Source organism: Chroicocephalus ridibundus, chromosome 5 (genome assembly GCF_963924245.1).
Source record: "Chroicocephalus ridibundus chromosome 5, bChrRid1.1, whole genome shotgun sequence".
In the NCBI taxonomy this organism is placed as follows: domain Eukaryota; kingdom Metazoa; phylum Chordata; class Aves; order Charadriiformes; family Laridae; genus Chroicocephalus; species Chroicocephalus ridibundus.
This window is the reverse complement of record NC_086288.1, coordinates 7,428,930-7,448,316: the sequence shown is the minus strand read 5'-3', so window position 1 is coordinate 7,448,316 and position 19,387 is coordinate 7,428,930. Positions and strand designations below refer to the sequence as shown.

Genomic DNA, 19,387 nt, shown 5'->3' with positions numbered 1-19,387 from the left:
TTAAATACAAATTTACTTTCAAGTAAAGGAAATACTTCAAACCCTTAGCAAGGAAGCGTGAAGGAAAAAAATACAGAGAGAATTTACATATCCAAGGAAGAGTCATTTCTACACAGGAAATCCTATTTCTACAAAGCACACAAAATTCTGTAACTTACAAGAAAAATCCAAGCCAAAGAATGTGTGGAGGAAGAAAAAAAACCCAAAAGAACCAACAGCAGAAATTCCATTTAAGTGGAAGCCTACATGCTGAATACTGTCTACCTTATGCACACCGTAACAATCCTTCTTCTTCCTACAGTCCTGGGTCAACAAGAATAAGCCAAAACAGAGCAAGGAATATAGATATCATGAGCCTTTCGCCTCTCAGGGCTTGGTGTCACATTTAAATCTCCATCACAAGACCGAGGTCCAGCTAAGGGATGCGGCCGATGCCCTGATTCTTCGACAGTCCTATGTAAGCTACCGCTGCCCTCTCCCTGCAAACCCTGCCCGGTCAGTGCTCTGCAAAGCCATCGAGATGGCTTCATGCCTTTCTGCACGCTGTGTGACACCATGTCACTGCTGGGGATGCTTCCCCCTTTCTCCCAGCCCCTCGGGAGGGCTCCCCCCATCCTTCCGCTGCTGATCCACCAAGCCCCGTGACCGTCACCTCTTCAGGGCAAGGCACTTTGCTGGCTCCTGCGACATATTCGGTGTATTTGTAGTTGCTAAAGAGCATGAGATTTCCACCTAATGCAGAAACATGACCTGGATTGCTGTGCAAAGGCACCTCCAGCCACGGATGTCACCATGGGCATAGATGGCCACATGAAGGCCACCTCCTCTCCACGTCACAGACCAGCATGGCCACAGCCCTGTGCTGAAATCCGTGTGTTTAACCCCCCGCCGGCCCCATATAAAAATAATCCAGTGGTTTCTCAAGAGAGAGGCAGAAGCAGAGATGCAGGTCGCGCTGAGGTTACTACATAGACCGAGGTCACCACACTCCTGCAGCAACCCACAGCACTGAAACAGTGGGTCAGTTTTGACAATTTTACCAGGAACTTGATAATTTAGAATCACAGAATCGCCGAGGTTGGAAGGGACCTTTCAGATCATCGTGTCCAAGCATCAACCTAACACTGACAAAAACCATCATTAAACCACGTCCCTCAGCACCACGTCTATCAGTCTTTTAAATACCTCCAGGCACGGTGACTCCACCATTTCCCTATTTAACAAAATAAAAGGAAAAGCGCCGAGGGAGAGAAGGCTCCAGCATCTTGTGGGCTGTTAAGTGCAGGTCCAACCGTAGGGACGCCGCGAGAGATGACCGAGGAGACACTCGCTCCATCAGAGCTCGTCTGGGCCCTGATGGGATTTCCTTGATTGGATTGCGCAGGATGCAGCCATCGCAAATGGCTCTTCATTACTCAGGAAAGCCATCTAAATGAGCCTCTCTGCTTTGATTAGGGCTAGAATTTGGTTTGGAGGACAGTAAACGGATAATAGTATTTCCTGGAAAAAATGCTGGCATGGAAGGACATATTGTCTTGATTAATGCTATTGAGTAATGAGGTCGTTCAGCAATCCTCGATCTAACTTCCTGGCTCCCACTACCAAAACAAACAATATCTGATTTTAGGTCTGCCGAAAAGCATTCGGAGATATGTTTTTTTTTTAAAAAAAAAAAAAAAAAAAAAGAGTAAGTGGGAGTAGACTTCGAAGCTGAAATACTGATGAATAGAGAGCTCAGTAATGCTGAGGAAAGAGGAATAACCTTTTATAAAATTAAACCAGTTCTATCCCCTCATACTCCTACCAGAAAACCCGGTGTGTGCAAACGGTTCTTGACGTGGTTATTGTAAGGAGCCACTTAATCAAACTTGAAGAAATACAAACCATGCTGCATTACTAGAAGGCAATTAAATAGCAAAACTAGATCATCTTTTTCCTTTGTTTTGCACATGGAAATAAGGTATAGATTATAATAACCATATAACTGTCATTCCACACAAGGGCTGTGATTCATTCCAGTCTCAGCAATGCACTAGCCACGTGTTTTGTCATGGTACTACCTCTCTTCTCGCAAAATATCACTTGAGACAACCTCAAACCCTCCAGGCATTACTCGAATTACAACTTTCACTCTGTACTGAAAGCCCTTGAAACCCCTCACATAAAATATGTATTTGCACATTAGCGAAAGGTGCAATTTGAACTCTGTGATTACAAGGAAAATGTGAAGTAAAGCCTTTGTAAGGTGATACCAGAAGGATGCTGGAGCCCAGGTGCGTGGTGGGGAGGTGAGAGGGGACGTTGCAGACCCCCCACCTCCAGCCTCTCTGGCCCTTCCCCTCAAAACTCTGCTCTGCTCTGGCTCTTGGTGCACTTCATTAACTTTTAATAGTCATATTTTTTACGGTTCTTACCTTGGTGGCGTGCTACTACATAATGCTCACGTACAGCACACGTTCTGGACGTCTATAGTGGTAATTCTTCCCTACTGCATTACATGATAAACGATATGCAATTGTATAACTATGGGTAATATTGCTAAGAATTCAAACAGGACTTTGGTCGATATGTACACTCACTGTACGGTTATGCAGTTTCAAGCAGTGAATTCCAAGATTTAAGAAGATATATTCATATTTGCGAGACTCAGATTAATTCGCAACATGAGTCACAATAAATAAAATACTTACATGACATTTTTCTCTGAACCATTCTGTGTTGCAAAGCAACATGCAGTGTGACCACCCCGACAGAAATATATCCCCCCAGGTTTCCTTTTTTTTTTTTTCGTCCCAGCAGGGCCAAAATCGCATCCTTCACCTAATTTGAGTTTTTAAGAGGAAAAATATTAACTGCTAAAACACGCAGAGGGAACCTGAGGTATGCAGAGTGTGTTTTGTGGTGGGGGAATCATAAGGGGCAGGAAAAAAGCCCCAGCAGTTAAATTTCCCATCGATAGTGCCCTTTACTGCTAAGTTGTGAAGTTAGTGTGTTTATTTGACAGCTTATATCTTATAACCAAATTCAGGACCTGAAAATGATGAAGCAGCTACAGTGAGTTTCGCTGCTTTAAATCAATAATCCTTGATTGCAATAATCACATGATGGGAAGCAATGGAGAATGTCTTCTTCTGGCCTGGTCTTTTTATTTTAGAAGGTAGAAATGCATTTTCCAATTCTCGTCCCCTGCCTGGGGGCTGAATTCTCTTACCGGGTAGGTACGGGGACTTCAGTCAGAGCACCCAACATGACCGCCTGCTGCAGCCGGACGAAGGCAATGAAAGGACTCTCCAAGAAGTCGACCTCCCCCACCAGCACATTGGAGGCCTCAGCATCACGAGGCAACTTCTTCATGAATTTATTCTTCAGCTGGAAGGAAAGAAAATTAAGGCTTGTTAGGCATGCAAACAGGAACGTGCCATAAAATTTACCCAGTTTTCACCCACGTTTCCTCCTTGGTCAGAATATAAATTTGGCCAGTGTGTATCATCCCAACAAAGTCTACTGAGATGCAAACGCTAAGAAGATGAGTCCCAGAAGAACGATGATATTGGTGCTCGGAACCAAGACGATGCTGAGAAGATTATGCCTCTCGGAGCTGCTGTTGCTGCTTACAGACCTGAGATGGTATTTTTGGGGAGAGAAAAATGGTGTGCAGCACTGAGGAAGATGAGTAGGTCCGGGCAGGGTTTCAGGAAGAAGCACTGCATCCCCCTGCTGCATGGCCATCCGCACGATGGGGAAGGGTAGGTGCTTTCTACCCATGAAAGTGAAACTCCACGATCTGCGGTCACCGCTACAGAAACGACTGGCCTGAGGAAAACTAACCCTGAAGGATGGACGCCAGGAGCTGGGCACCTGCATTTCACTGTGTACATGTTTTTTCAAGTTCCAAGGGAAAGAATAAGCTTAGCGTAGGCTTTTAGGAGCACGTTTTAGGAGCCTGTGGCGTCTGCCTTTATCCAAGATTTGCTTGAGGTTGTCCGAAGCCGTTGTTCCCATCGCCTGTGCAGGCCAGCACATGAGGAGTCACCGGGCCAAAGTAGCTGGCGTGCTGGTTTTGAAACTACACCAGCGGTGTCAATAACTGTCTGGGTGAGAGACTGGCTCGTTCCTGCTTCCCACCATCGCCGCCAAGCCCTCAGCCCTCCCACAGGCTGCTGCCCTCAGAGACAGAGCAGGGCACGGCCAAAGTGGGACAGAAGAACTTGTGCCACCATTAGAGACCTTCTGTCCAGGAGAAACCCCCTTCTCCATCCTTCACAGAGCATGTGCCACCATTAGAGACCTTATGTCCAGGAGAAACCCCCTTCTCCATCCTTCTACAGAACGATGGTGGGTGGCTACTACATTCCTCACCTGCCAAGGGTCAGAAGGAAGAGAAAGCCTTGGGAAGAAGTGCAGTGAGAAGGGACATCCGTGAAGGAGAGAGAAACCAGAGAGGGTTTCTGAGGAAAATAAAAGCACCAGGTCTAGCTGGAGAAGCCATCAAAACTGCAGGAAAGTGAGCTAAGAAGATGACCTATAAAGCTGTATTAGTTTCCAGAAATCCTTCCCAAGGCATCCAAATGGTATCCGAGGTCCAACTCCGTGCTCATCACCATTAAACCGGCATGCCAGAAGAAATCCACTGACCAGCGTCGTTCTCGTCAGCCCGCTGCCAGGGTTACTCTCGTTTCTACGCCTTCTCCCAAAGCGCAGCTATAGCTTCACGCTAAAAATAGTTCCTTACAGCCCAAAGGTTATTCCTCTCGGCTCTGCACCCATGTACTGTAATTGCACCACAGCGGGCCCACAGGGCTCTGCAACATGCATCCTCTAGCGGGGAAAAAAAAATATTAACTATGTCCAACTATGGCATTAATTGCTTCTGATTTGATAATGGGAAAACACTGCAGCAGCTGAGTTTTAAAAATCAGCCTCTCCTGGCTCTTTTCTGCTGCCTTCCTGGCTCTTGAGATCTCTGTAGCCGGGCACAAAATGGCCTTTATTAAATTAGCTCAAGCAGGATGCGCCAGCAAAGCTCCTGCAGCCTTGGCCACGCTGGTGGAGGACACCACCGCCCCCCCCCTCTTATCCGCACCCCTCCGTCTGCCTTTAGCACCCAGGGATTTCGGCGCATCCGCAGGTCCAAGAAGGGCTTTTTGTTCTTTAACTTCATCATCAGCAGAATTAATTCGAAGTTGAAGGCTTTGGGGAAAAACAAACAAACAAACAAACAAACCACCCTGCCCTTATAGCTCGTTCCCAACCGCCCCCCCGCCTCGCCCCAGGGGATGGTTGGAGATGTTCTGGGTTTGTCTGGCGGAGGGTGAATGGGGAGGGAGGATGTACTGCCAGAAACGCCAACGGGGAGGGGGGGAAAACACCCAACTGGGCTACGAAGCCGTAACGAGCTTTGCCAGGCGGCTCGAGGAAGCAGAAAAAGCGGGGGGAAAAGTCTCACGAAAAGGCATGGATTATTGATTCAGCCAGAAGAAAACTGCTGGAACAACCCTGCTTCGGTCAGGATTACAACCAGAGCAAATATCAAATAAGCATCAAGGAGCTCTGCGGAGGAAGCCTGGAAAAGTGCCACCAGTTCTTCCACGAAGAGTGTTTTGGAGGTAATTGGAGATAAATAAGAAATAACGGGGAGGTGGTAAACCCCCAATAAACAGTCCAACTTTGCTGAACAGGTTGGTGGCGGGCTTACGGGGGTCGCTGAACAAGCACGGTGTTGGCCCCACCGCAGGTGCCTTTCTGAACCAGAACCGACCCGCAGCACCTGGAGAACAAACAGCGTGGATGATTTTCAAGAGCTACCCTTATAGTCTTTTTTGCTCCGAAGGAGTTTTGCAGCACCGCTCGCCGCTTTCCTAAATCATTTATCAGCGAGGTGATGGGAAGGGTGCAGTCAGCACTTACACTCCGTTTTGAACCATTCCCCAAAAAAGCTTCAGGAGGATTTGAGTCCTCGGCAGCACCCGAGAGCAGGGATGGAGGGAGGGAAGCCGCGCAGATGGAAACACTATATTCACTTTCCCCATGCTCTGCTAAACCTGACCGCTAATGTTATGTTAAAGGCCACAGGTCTCCAAGGCTGCCCTTGCCAAAAGGCATGGCAACCTGAAAAATCACACTTTCCCTAAATGCATCGTAACGCTCTCTTATCAGCAGCACCACTTAAGATTTATCGGAAATGAGAGCAATTCCTAAGTCCACGCGGCTTTTATTGCATCTGTTCCTTGGGTCCTAAGGGACCAAGTCGGACTGATTTCTTACATCGCTCAGCACCAAGTATTTCATAAAGGATGGAAAACCTCTTCCTTTCTTTCAGGAGCACCTAGCCCAACTAAGAGCAGAGCTGCCCGACACCCTAGAGCAAGAGAAGGTGAAAAAGAGCCCTCGGCTGAGCGAACATACGGCTCCCGGGACCCCGGCAAATAGTCTGCAGGCAAAAGAATACCCAAGGCAAGCGGAAACTCCTTTAAATGAGTCATTAGTTGAAGCACCAGAAACACAAAGCTAACCAAAAGCCCACGATGAAGTACTAAAATTGTACACAGAGAAGCCCTTTAGCTGGTGGCATTACTGTAAATCATACTGTAAATCATCAAAGGCTCCCGCCTTTGCAGAAGAGCCTGGAAGGAACGTGCGGGTGCTGATGTCTCGGAGATCCCTATGTGTCACAGTCGAGTTTGATCACCCCTCGCCTAAGGAAGAGTTGCCAAACCAAACCCTCTGGCTGCGTGAGCTGGAGTTCAGGTAGAACACACCATTTGTTCAGCCACAGCCTCCTTGGAAAGGGAGGTCACAAGCCTAGGAATGCTTGGAATCCATTGTTTTTTGGGGATGGAGCTCTGCGCCGTGCCCCTCTGCTCTGCCCTGGGGAGGCCGCACCTGGAGTACTGTGTCCAGTTCTGGGCTCCCCAGTTCAGGAAGGACAGGGAACTGCTGGAGAGGGGACAGCAAAGGGCTACCAAGATGATGAGGGGACTGGAACACCTCTCTTATGAAGAAAGCCTGAGGGATTTGGGTCTCTTCAGTCTGGAAAAAAGATGGCTGAGGGGGGACCTTATCAACACTTATAAATACTTACAGGGTGGGTGTCAGGAGGATGGGGCCAGGCTCTTTTCAGTGGGGCCCAGTGACAGAACAAGAGGTAACGGGCACAAACCTGAGCATAGCAAGTTCCACCTAAACATGAGGAGGAACTGCTTCACTGTGAGGGTGGCAGAGCCCTGGCACAGGCTGCCCAGAGAGGTGGTGGAGTCTCCAACTCTGGAGACATTCCAAACCCACCTGGACGCGTTCCTGTGCCACCTGCTCTGGGTGACCCTTCTCTGGCAGGGGCTTGGACTAGACGGTCTCCAGAGGTCCCTTCCAACCCTATGGTTCTACGATTCTATGAGGCACCAACCGGACACCTCAGCGCACGGAGCATCGCCATCAATGCCTTGGACCCAGGCTGCTCAAACCATCAGCATCGCTTGGAATTAAATGCCGGTTGATGGGGAGAGCGGTCCTGATGAGCTGGGACGGGACACAGCCTTCTTACACCTATTCTACACAACGTAAAGCTTCTGTAGCTGTTTGAAAAATCAGCCCTAAGCGAGAGGAGGGCTGAGACCAAAGCAAACCTGTTAGTGAAGCGTGAGGCCACGGCTGGCGTGACCTTTTCTGCTGTGGGCAGAGCATCTTCCCCTATGGGTTGCCACCACCCTCCTCACCTGACAGCGCCTGCAGGGAAGCCCCACAGCAAAAGGAAAAACAAAGAAAAATATTATTCAGGCCCAACGCCGATACACAGATACAGCAGGCAAGTAATAATCCCTGCCTCATCCTTCCATTAACACTATTAATAACACAAAATCAGAATGAAAGGGCCAGGCATCGACTTCACCTAAGGAAGCTATAAACAGACAGACAGCTCGAATTCCCCTTCCCGTTTAGCAGCATTTAGTTGCCATCCTCACTGGAATTAAGCGACGAAAGCAAACGGCACCAGCACGAGAAATTGGGAATGCTATCTGTCTGGCAAATATCAAAAATACAGTTTCCAGGCTTTTGGCTCTGGGAAAGCAAAGCTCCCAGGGCTATCCCGTCCAGTGGGGAAAACGCTCCACCCCTCCTCTTCTTCTTTACGCCCTTCGTCACGTTACTAATCTCCCTCCTCTTCCCCAGGCCACACTTTTCCAAGCTGAAGACCCTTAGATTATATTTAGCGTCTCCAACAGTCTGTTGTTCCAACCTGCTCTTTTTCACTCTCCCACACACCATTTCCGAGTTTGCCACGTTCAACAACCTCCAGAATCGCGCTACTAAGAAGAGCCAGCGCTTGATGTGGGGACAAGGAGCCCACGTGAAGGTCAGGGTGGGATTTGGCCGCAGGCTCCAGCTCCTGCTGAGCTCGGGGCGCAGCAAAAACCAAACTAAACGCAGCTCTTTCCCCGCTCGAAGTAAGGCAAAACCCGAGCATTCAAATTAAAGGCGGCTCATGCAGATTACCATCGGGAGCCGGACTGCTTTGTGTAACTCAAGGAAGGCTCCACGGTCCCTGATCACAGGGAGAAGGGATCCAGCTCCCCAAATTCCTGTGACAACAAAGCCAAGCGCAGCGTGGGGGACCTGGATGGTGGCACCGGGCTGCCCCGGAGCACGATTGAAGGCTCGGGATAAAAAAAACCCTCCGTGGGGACGCGGGGCAAGAAGAGGCGAGGGCTGCATTATTTAACAGAGGCCATTTAAAAATTCCCCTCTGTCTTCTGCTTCCCTTGCGCAGGGGGATGTGCGCTCACCTCAGCACAGCATCGCTTTTCACCATGGGGTTCCCATGCTGGAGCACAGACACACAGAGCTTTTGTACTTCGGAAAGGTTAATTCCCCCAGGAATCTGAATCCGCCCCTGTCTCTCCCTTGTTCTGCATCTGTTCGCCTATACGTTTAAGATTACCTGCCCATAAATTATCCCATGAATGCTGAGCTCAAGGGATACCTCCATCTCTCCGCGCTTCGTCTATGCACAGAACTCCACAACCCAGGAACGCTGTAGAGGTGCGGGGAGAAACGAGACCAGCTAAACCGCTCTCTGCATCGAGACAAAAAAAGGCCAAAATAAATGAAATTCCAGTTTACCGAACTTCCTAGAAACTTTTCCTTTCCTTCAGAAGGGTGGCAGTGGCCTGTACTGGAAGACGGTCATTTTTCCCTGAGCACCGTGGAGTGAAAGTAGGTCATCCAGGCTGACAGACCTAAAAATTAGGACTGGCTGCTTGTGACTGCGGAGATGAGACGTTGTCCAAACGGGAAAAGCGGCGACTCCCTCCCACCATTCATCACCGGCCTGCACTCTGAAGAGTGGGATCCCACCAGCGCCCTCCCTGTCCACGGCTCCCCCAGCAAAGGCCGGAGGGTCCCTCTCAAGGCGGCCGGCTTCTTTTCAAACTTTGGAGCTGGCTTTGGCACAGATTCCCTGTTGATATGGAAACACCGGTTTGAATAAACACTGGGCGCCCCACAACAAATAAGGAGGGGTTTGTGCCTCTCCCCGACTGACCATTTTCATTCAGAGCCCATTTTTGTCCCATGCACAAGCCCTTCGAAAGCGGAGATAGCGCCAGGTCTGTAAACGCCCCTTACATCACCATATATTCATTTTCTAGATGCTGTTGCATCAGCTCAGTAATAACCGGTCCCTGATAAAACAGATTTTCTTTAAACGTCCCCTTTCTTTTACATCTGGACCATTAAAAACTCCTAGCGATTCAGCCACTGGGAGCTGCCAAGGACATTTTAACAGAGCACGGCCAAAGGATTTCTCACGGGAGGAGGGACCGAAGCGGGAACGGCAGCGGGAACTTCCCCAGCTTCCTTCGGTCCCCTCGCACCACGGCAACGAAGGGACTAGTAAAGGCTGTACTTGACTCTTCTCAATCACTTTCATTCACAGATAAAGCTAAAAAAGTGATTTGAAATATTTTCAAGTTATTCAGGCTGCACGAATCAAGAGCCAACTTACAATCCCGGCTCTACCACCATAAATGACAAACCGTCCCCTGGGCATCGCCAAGAGGATTAAAACCTTGTCGTCCCCAAAAGGCTCCTCAGACTGAGAAGGGACTTGGCCGCAGGCACGGTTTGGTTCGAGATGTCTTGCACGGGACAGGCAGGGTGAAACTCCAAGCCGCGCTGCCAAAGGAGAGCTCAGCCCAACCACGGTGTAAGCCATACGAAGCATACGCAAGGTCACTAATATTTCCACAGATTAATCATGCGGGGACGCTTTTATAAACATTCTCCTGAAGCTACTTGTGACTCAGATCCTGCAACTACAGGCCAGCACGTGGCAGCACAGTTCGAAACCGGCTAGAAAGCTGAAAACCGCACAGAAAATCACAGAATCATAGAACGGTTTGGGTTGGAAGGGACCTTAGAGATCATCTAGTTCCAACCCAACCTGCCCTATCTTGATGTGCGCTGAACACAAGAGAGAATGGAAAAGTCACACCAGAAAAACACCCTGGCGGCACGGGGCAAATGGCTGTTGTTATCTGCACCAGAAGAACGGATGGTGGAGAGCTGGACAACCAGGAGCACAAAGCCAACCTTCCCGAGGTAGCATAATCCACACCTGGAATTTTTACTCGTGTAGCCACATCAGGTCGTGTGGAAAAACCCCAACCTCTTGTTGTACACAGCTCATAGCAGCAGAAGGATGACTTCTCGTCAGTACCGGTCACCCACGTAGGGGGTTCCAGGAGGTCCAGGCTGTGAGACCTGCACTGGCAATCCCTGTGACCTGCAGACGAGCCTGTAATGAAAAGAAAATCAGACAGGAGCATGGGATGCCACCAGCTACAAAGAGTGAAGGTTGGGGTGCCCTGCACAGACAAATTGCTGCCGTCGCCCAGCGCTCTCCTTCCACCCTCCGGGACAAAAGGCAAGTGGCAGGAGCTCAGACGAGAGCAATCCAAACTGGGAAGGGGCCGAGAGACACAAGTAGATCAGAAAAGCTTGTTTGCATTAAATACAGAGAAGATGTACAACTTGGCTAAGATGCACCTAAACTTGGCTAAGATGCACCTAAACCAGCAGAAGCGTTAGATCTTTTCCAACTCCATCTGGTTGGACGACCTACATGCACACACACGTGTACCTCCCCCTCGCCCTCTCCAGGTTTGCTGGAGAGCCCACCAGGAACACCTGCTTTTTCTGCCCCCATCTCTGCTGTGGACCAGAGCAGGGTCAACCACGGGGATGTCTTTTTTGACAGCTTGAGAAACCTTTGTTAGGTCTTTCAGTTTGGCGTTATTCAAGATGGTGTTAGAGGAAAAACTTGAGCAAACGGCTCAACCTTCAAGAGCTGGAGGAATTGTCCTGCCGTGAGAAGTCCTGGTCTTTCAAACACCACTCCAGTACCACTGATGTATCTGTCAACAGAGAGCTCAGAGCCCAGGAAGCCTCCACGCCGATTTATTAATTGGAAAACAGAAAAGAAAAATAAATTGTCCAAAAGACCAGATCCAAAAGACCGCTGCTGGTCTATCTAGATGCAAATGACCAGTCCCTTAACTGCAGCCAACACCTCATAAAATGAGAAAAATGAAGGCAAATCACTTCTCTGCACCGCTACCTCAGCAGCGGTGTTCTGCCAACACAAACACAACGAAAGGGAACACACCTCCCCTCCCCTAATTATCCTTATAAACTGCCGAAACATCAAACAAGCCCAAAGCAAAATCATGATAAACCAGCAAAATTCGGTGGCCTTTAATGCAGCTATTTATCGGCAGAGCGGTTTGGGTCAGGGCCCTGGCGTCTTCTGCGAGACACTGGGGATGCCCAACCAGTCCCTTTTGCCATCCCAGTGTAAACCAGTACAATGAACGAAGCCGTCACGGCAGAGAGGAGCCGGCTTGTGCAAATTACCTGACTTGAATATCGATAAATAATCGGCTCCTAACCAGGCAGAGCTGTCTGGGTGCTCAGCGCTGCTGGCAGACGGGAGAGGGGCAGGAGGAATCAATCAAAAGCCTTTTCTTTAGCTCCGGGACAACCTTCCCACACAGGCTGGAGGGGGAAAGGGAAGATTTCCTTCGGAGCTCCCCTTCTTTATTCAGTTTATTGAGCGTGGCAGTGAAAAGGGGAATAAAGGCTCTCTTCCCCTCTTCGCTTCTTCCCCCACAAACCTTGGCCTCTTGTAGACATCAATAAACAGCCTGTTAGGGCTTTTTATCCCACGAGCTCAGCTGGGATCGTCCCTTTGGTGACCGTCAGCAGATCCCAATGCCCCAAAATAACGTGATAAGAGTAAATCAAGGCTGAGAGGTCTCTTGGAGGAAATACTTTTGCTCAACCAGCCACCCCGGCTCGCTGCTGCCTGCGGATCCTCTCTACAGCCTGTTCTACACCGGCAAACCCTGTACCGACAGCAAAGCTTTGGTGTCCATAAACTGCGCTGCCATCGACTGTATCCGACTCTGCCCTATCAAAATAAACAACAAACCACTGCCTTAGTAACTTCCCTTTCCACAGACCACCAGGCGTGACGACCAGCCTCCCATCCGAGGCAGGGGGGCACCGTCTTTTGTCTGCTGCGGGCCCACGGGAGCCGAATCAATAGTATTGGTGCAACTTTTGTGATGAGTAATCCCGCAGTTAAAAGATTTTCCGCAAACTCCACATTTTGGTAATTGGCCCTTCCTCTTCTTTCAGCTTTACAATCATTTGCTTCCCATAAATTAAAGGGGGAAAAGAGTAACACGGCATCTTTAATTTAGCAGACATCCCAACCTTACAAATAACCCAGGACTTTATTACTTTCAGATTTCCACATCTTTTTATGATTTCACCCCATCTTGTTCTGATGGCAAAATTATTTCATCCGGTCTCAAACATAAGGAAGAGAATTCCACCCTTCCTCTCTCAGGGATGGCTCTTTGCCCTGGAGTTTAGGAAACAGGCACCACTTTTTCGGCTGGTCCTTCGGAAAATGCCTGAGCGTCCTCTGTCCTTTCCCAACTCCAGCTTTTTCCAAGAGGGATTCTAAGTTCCTTTTCTTTGTGAAAGAGCTTAATGGTCACCCAGTAAGAAGATTAACTCTGAAAAGTGTATTAAGAAGGCAAAGAGTATGAGAAAAACAAAACAAAAGCAAGATCAAAGCAAATCCAAAGTAAGGATAAAACCAGCCCTTCCCTAAGGGTCGAGGACGCAGCCTCGCAATCCTTAATACAGGTAAAGCTCAGAGATATCTATGATTTTACTAACACCGTATCTCTTGTTATTACCGCTTGTTGTACTCATGTCAGCGTGCCTTGGGACGACCACAAACATTGTCCCTCATCCTCAGTGCTGTCTGTCTTCTAACTCATCTTTGCAATCTGCGAGAACGCCACCGAGCTGGACGGGGACATCTGACCAGGTCCTGCGTCCCTGTAGCGAAGCAAAGCCCAGCTCCTCGTTACACAGTCACGGGAAAGCTGAGGATTCTTGTCTTCCCTCGCTCCTCTTGATCCCTTACTGTCCCTCTGTCCAACTGTCCCACCTCCACCGCACGTTCCCCTTTGAACATCGGCGTCCTGCCTGATTTCTCCGCAGGGCAGGACAAAGAAGACCCTTGCAAACCTCAGGGAGGGCATCCTCTGGGAGGATTCTCCAACAGATCTCTAGGGAAAACCTAAGCACGTCCAGTGCTCTCTGGTACCCCCCACCGCCATGCCCTTGGTGAGACCTCAAGCAATTTTAGCACCTCTCCACCCTGCTGTGACAGAAGCACCCACCTCACCCAGGTGCTGCCGTGGCACAGGTGTCAATGCATAAATGCATCTGTCCTAGCTGAAGCCTCTCCAGAGTTTGTCTACGTTAGCAGGGCTTCTTCTGTAGATAGCGAGGCAATTGTCCAAGAGGCAACCAGCCCACCTGAAACCTGAACCCCCTCTGCAATTCCAGCTCTCCCCAGGGACTGAAAAATAAGCCCAGGAGACCGGGCTCGACATCAGGCACCTCAAAGAAGTGCTTATGTTTGGAGGGATCAGTCTGGGCTTTCGCCTTTGTCGCTGAGGTCCCAGCTGCTTACTGCTCCTTAATTGGATTATCTAAATAAAACAACCACAGCCAGAGCCACCTGAAAGCAGGCTGGCCCAGGTGACCATGCTCAAGCACGGCTGCCAGTAACAGCTCCAAGAGGAGAGAGAAGTGGCCAAGCGTATTAGATAACACGCCAACACATGCCACTCTTCTGCACGGAGCCTTCCCCCTGCCAGAGTGTCCTCTTCTGACCTCTTCCAGGTTCCTTTTCCTGCCTCTAACCTCAAAGGCTATCCTTGGAAACCACCAGTTGTTGCATACATGGAGTTGAATGGAAAAATTCAGTGCTCACTGGTGGTGAGGCAACCCCGGTGTGCCAAGAGATCTGCTCCTGGTGTGGCTCCACAGAGAACGACCCCAAACAAAGAATTACCAGCGTCGGATAATGGGAGACGCCAGTTTTCAACCTGCACCTTACAACACAAAGAGGGAAGGAGCAGGGAAGGTGCAGGTGATGCCCAGACCCACCTGCTTTTCCAAAAGTATATGAGGGAACTGTTGCTACGCAGAGACAGAGCATCTCCGGATGGAGAAAGTTAAATCTCATGGGGCTGGAGGCTGCTGGTTGGGTAAGAAGACTTTCCAAGGTAGGCTCAAAGTACTGGAAGGTACGTCTGCTTCGAAATGTCACAGCTGCTCCCAGCTAGATGAGCGCACAGGGCAAGGGCTGTCCTATGGCATCGTCCTGTGTCCCTCTCCACGTTGTCATGTGGGTGACAATGACAAAACCCACCCCACCAACCTAAAAAAGGGAGGGCTTGAGGTCATACTGCAACTACAAAGGACTGGCCACCAGCACTGCCTCCATGAAGAGAAAGAGATGGAGACAGCAACAATAAGAGTTGGAAGAGAGAGCATCCAGAACCTCTACGTTAATTTTACTGAGGTGTCTTTCTGCTCACTAAGAGCCTACTGAAACACACATTAAAGGAGTACCCTGGCTATAATACCACTACATTGCTAACTGCACCATTCCAATTAGCGGTATACAATCATGGAATCACAGAATCGCCTGGGTTGGAAGGGACCTTGCAGCTCATCTAGTCCAACCATCAACCTAACACTGACAAAAACCATCACTAAACCCCATCTCTAAGCACCACGTCTGCCTGTCTTTTAAACACCTCCGGGGATGGTGCCTCAAGCACTTCCCTGGGCAGCCTGTAAAGGTTGCAGGACTGAAAATTAAGGATGTAGCTAGGCAGGAAATTTTTTGAAGGTATACAGAAGTTTGCTCAAAGCCTTTCTTCCTTTAACTCTCCTTTATCTTAGCAAAAATAGCGATCGATGAAAGAGCTTAGGTCCCAGTCCTGCTCCAAGGAACTGTTATAAACTGATTTCAACCTGTCGCAGCTCTTATTTGAGCTTATCACACACAAATAAATGAAAGCGGGAATAGCCTCTTTCTCCAGGAGACTCATACCTCGCTATATGGCCTCATTAATTGTCAACCTTCCAGACAGGATACCAAAATAATGAAAGCCAGCCATGCTGCTGTCAAGGCAAGGAAATCTCTTCTCTTTCCAGCTCCTGTTGTCAAAACGTGACGGACTATTCCCATGCCTCCGGTACGGTGTGCAAAGTTCTGCTCCAGAAAGTTGCCAGGCATGGCCACAATTTCACAAACTTCATCAAGACCGGAGTTTCAGTCAATCGGTAACGAAAACTGAGATGTAAGGTGATTTCTCAGGCCTGCTTTGAAAGGCGACCAGTACAAGGGTTCCATTGTGCAGGAGTTCATCAGCAGGACACGGGCTAATTAACTAAGCGGCTTTTTGGAACTAGTTAGTTTGCAAGTAACGGTTTTCACTACAAACAGACAAGCATTATCTACGTTATAAGGTAAAGACTCTGGAGCGCGCATCCAAACTGGATTTATCAACAGATTGCACTATTAGCAATACCAAAACATCTATTTTTATATGCAATTCTACACAAAAAGTCTATTGTCTGTATGTGTCCGGAGACATTTCAGCAGGGGGGGTGGGGGGGACAATTCAGGCTGTTTGCACTACTGAGATCTATGGAGCCTGCTACAGCATTCAGACCTAGTTTTCTGCTAGTCTGTAAGACCCCAATTATAACGTGATTAAAAAAAAATGAAACGTAGTCTTTCCAATGAACAAAAAGCTATTTTACAATCCTACTCTTTCCCCAGGTGTGGCTGCATATATTAAAGGAAAGAGATATTTGGCAAAACGAACCAATGTAGATATATGCTACAACTTTGAATGACATGGAGCTCAATGGAAAACACGTTGCCCCCCCTCCCCTTTCTGTGAAAGTACATTTATTTACATAAATACATATTTCTTTTTGAAATCTTTAATTACTCTGAACTCACTTTTCTATATTGATTATGTTGCTGTGCCCCTTTAAGGCAGAACCGCGCTCAGAGAAGATCGCGACCAGCCACCACTGGAAGGACTCGAGTCATTCTCAGCTGGCCAGCATTTACTGCGTTACCCAAATCGTTTTCCCAAGTAACTCTCATTTGCATTCAGAATAACTAGACTAGAGAAAGCTGAAAGACACAGGGGGAAAAAAAAAAAAAAAAAAAAAAAGATTCTCCGAAAGAAACAGTCACGCTTTGAGAATAACCCACTTTTTGAACCAAGACAAAGGTTTTTTGAAATTTGCACAGAGACCTTATTCAGCCACCAGTTTTCTAAGAGTCGAAATAAACTCACTCTTACCCCTCAGACTCTTCAGCCCTCAGAAAGGACGAGAACACACACAAAGGCAGCCCATACGATATACCGCAAACATTGCCCTAGTCTAAGAACTCGATTAAATTCTCAGAGACTTGGCACTGAAGGCCAATTTTAAGTTAATTACTCATCTCCATTTTGGAGCTGCTCTTCCACGGTTTCCTGTCTCCACAGTTGCCGTTCAGAAGCGATGGAAAGGGTTGCTCCGGGTGAGGTAGCATCTTCTGCTCCACCAGCTGCTGTGGCGGGGACACCTTCCCCTGCATGCTCCTCATCTGCCCCATGGCCCTTGCGGACACACGCCCTGGAGTGCTGCAGGACCTTACTCCTCTGCAGGTCCTCGCTGTAACCCCTGAAGACCCTCTTCTCAGCAGGAAGAGGATCCAAAACACATCAAATCTGGATATTTTCCCTTCTTTCTCATGGGTAACAGCAAGATGTCATGTACGCGGTGTCACCTGCTTCAGGCCTCGCCAGAGTTTAACCTGCTGTTTTCAAGAGCTGATGCTCCCAAAGTGGGGGATCAATCACGGGACTCGGAAATACTCTACTCACCTTGTTCACCCTCTTCTTCTCCTTCCGTTTTATGGTATTCCCCAACATGCAGCTCCTAACCGTACACATCACCAAGCAGAGTCTGAGGCTAAAGCTTACCTGATCTTTCTCGGGCTTGTCAGAGATGTCGTTCAGACTGGTGGAAGTCAGGTTTCTGTGAGTCATGGCTGGGCTGCCTGTAAGAACAATGTCGACACCAATTAAAGCGCCCGTTTCGCCCCCAGAAAAACACAGAGGCTCAGGCTACAGCAACACCCTTCCTTGCACAAGGGAGGTTGATGTGGGGAATTTAAGACCCTGACAGGCTGCTTTCTGTGACTTTACGTGGCACATGGGATAGGAAGATGCTAACACCTCGTCATCTCTGACCCACAGCGTTCCCACGACTCCTAGGACAGCAAAAGAACCTAAAGACTTTCCATAATTCCTGCCTGCGGAAGAAAAAGCAAAGCAGCAAGAGGCTGCCGACCCTGATGCTGCTGGGTCGCGTTGGACCCAGTCACAAACCCATCCCTCAACAGGGCTGGGACCTTGGTGGTCACTCCGGCCTGCCAACCCCTTGCCTTAGCTCTCCAATGAAGATGGCATCTGCCCTGAGTTCCTCAGCATCCCAGATTTTGGCGGGCAGCTCACGCAGCGAGGGAGGCTGACAGCTCCTGGTCCTTCAAAACAGCCAATAATGAAAAATTACCTTTCTTCAAGTAAGCTCATTAACTAAGCTCATGAACCTTAGGCATTTTATGGATTAAAACAACGTGTACACCACACTGATAGGCCAAAAGCCACCAATTCCTCACACCAGACAGCCCCAAGAGATGAAGAACACCCCTGAGAGATGAAGAACGCCCCCAGAGACAAAGAGCTGAAGCAGTTCACCTCCAGTTCTTCTTCAGACAACTGCTCGTCGGTAATCCTGACACGCTGGCAGCCAAACACCGCAAACCACCACAAATAGTCAGGAGCTGCTTGCTCCCTCATGGACTACTTATCCTACTCATTCTTGCGTTCTCGGAGACCAGCAGAACATATGGAAACAGTTCTACACAACTTGGAAAAAAGCCCCATGATTTCAGGGTTCAGCTCTACAATCCCAGCATCTGTAGTTAAAACTGAAGAAACCCAGAAACAGGCATCATTGTAGAAGAAGAAAAATAATTTAATTAAAAAAAAAAAAAAAAAAAAAGACTTCTGGGGTGGACAGAGTATCATAAACCACAGCAGGCAGTATGCATTTTCTTCTGAAATTTCCCCATCCCTTCTCACCCACGCTCGCAGGAACCAGAAGCACAGCAACAGGAGCTGCTATCACAGAGTTTCTGTCCCTGAACGTTAACTGCAAAGACAGAGAATACTCAAAAAGAGACGGCACTCATGCATTTCCCAACTTAGCCTATGTTTTGAGACAATATTGATTAAATTTATGCTTCGATATGCATACCGAAATGACCGTCCAAGCTTTCAGTGTTCATCAGCTCCCAGTGCAAACAAGGTCTATAATAAATCAGCATACCCAGAAAAATAAAGAATGAAAAAAAATTAAAAAAAAAAAAAGAAAAAAAAAAAGAAAGAAAGAAAGAAAAAAAAAAAGGAGCGAGAAGAAAAAGATCTGGACTCCCAGAGTTGGGTTTTCTTTCCAATATATTCCGCAGATGTGGAGACAGACTTCAAGCATTCTTTATGATCCAGGTGGAATCACAATACACCTGCTGTGTGTTATTGCCACATTCCGGAACTTCAACACAGCAAAAGCCAAGCACAATTAGATAAATTAGATACTATAAAAGGGGGATCCCCAGCTTTTCCTCTTCCTGCTGTTATTGCGAGCCAGATTTAAGACCCCACTTGCCTCTACAAAGTTTTTACCAATATTTTTTACCAATAAGTTTACTCATAGAGTGAGAAATGCCACTTGGAAGCCTACCTATATTAGTAACCCTTCTCTTAATTAATTATTAGCAAGCCAGACTTAGAAACGTCTATAAATTTTGATGGAATGTTTGACATCAACCTGTAGGCAGGAAATAAACACATAAAGAAAAGAGGAAAAAAGTGAT

The 19,387-nt window shown here is 48.2% G+C and overlaps 1 protein-coding gene across 4 annotated transcripts in view; it reads right to left on the bottom strand.

The window, feature by feature from the left end:
- SLC4A4 (solute carrier family 4 member 4) overlaps positions 1 to 19,387 on the bottom strand; it is a 207,645-nt gene that overhangs the window by 51,791 nt on the left and 136,467 nt on the right. For all 4 annotated transcript variants that reach the window (XM_063337111.1, XM_063337113.1, XM_063337114.1 and 1 more), the window contains 2 exons: positions 17,433 to 17,509; positions 3,212 to 3,369 (listed from right to left, as the gene is read on the bottom strand). In XM_063337111.1, the coding sequence (XP_063193181.1) occupies positions 3,212 to 3,369; positions 17,433 to 17,509 (235 nt within the window). The remainder of the gene's footprint in view (positions 1 to 3,211; positions 3,370 to 17,432; positions 17,510 to 19,387) is intronic.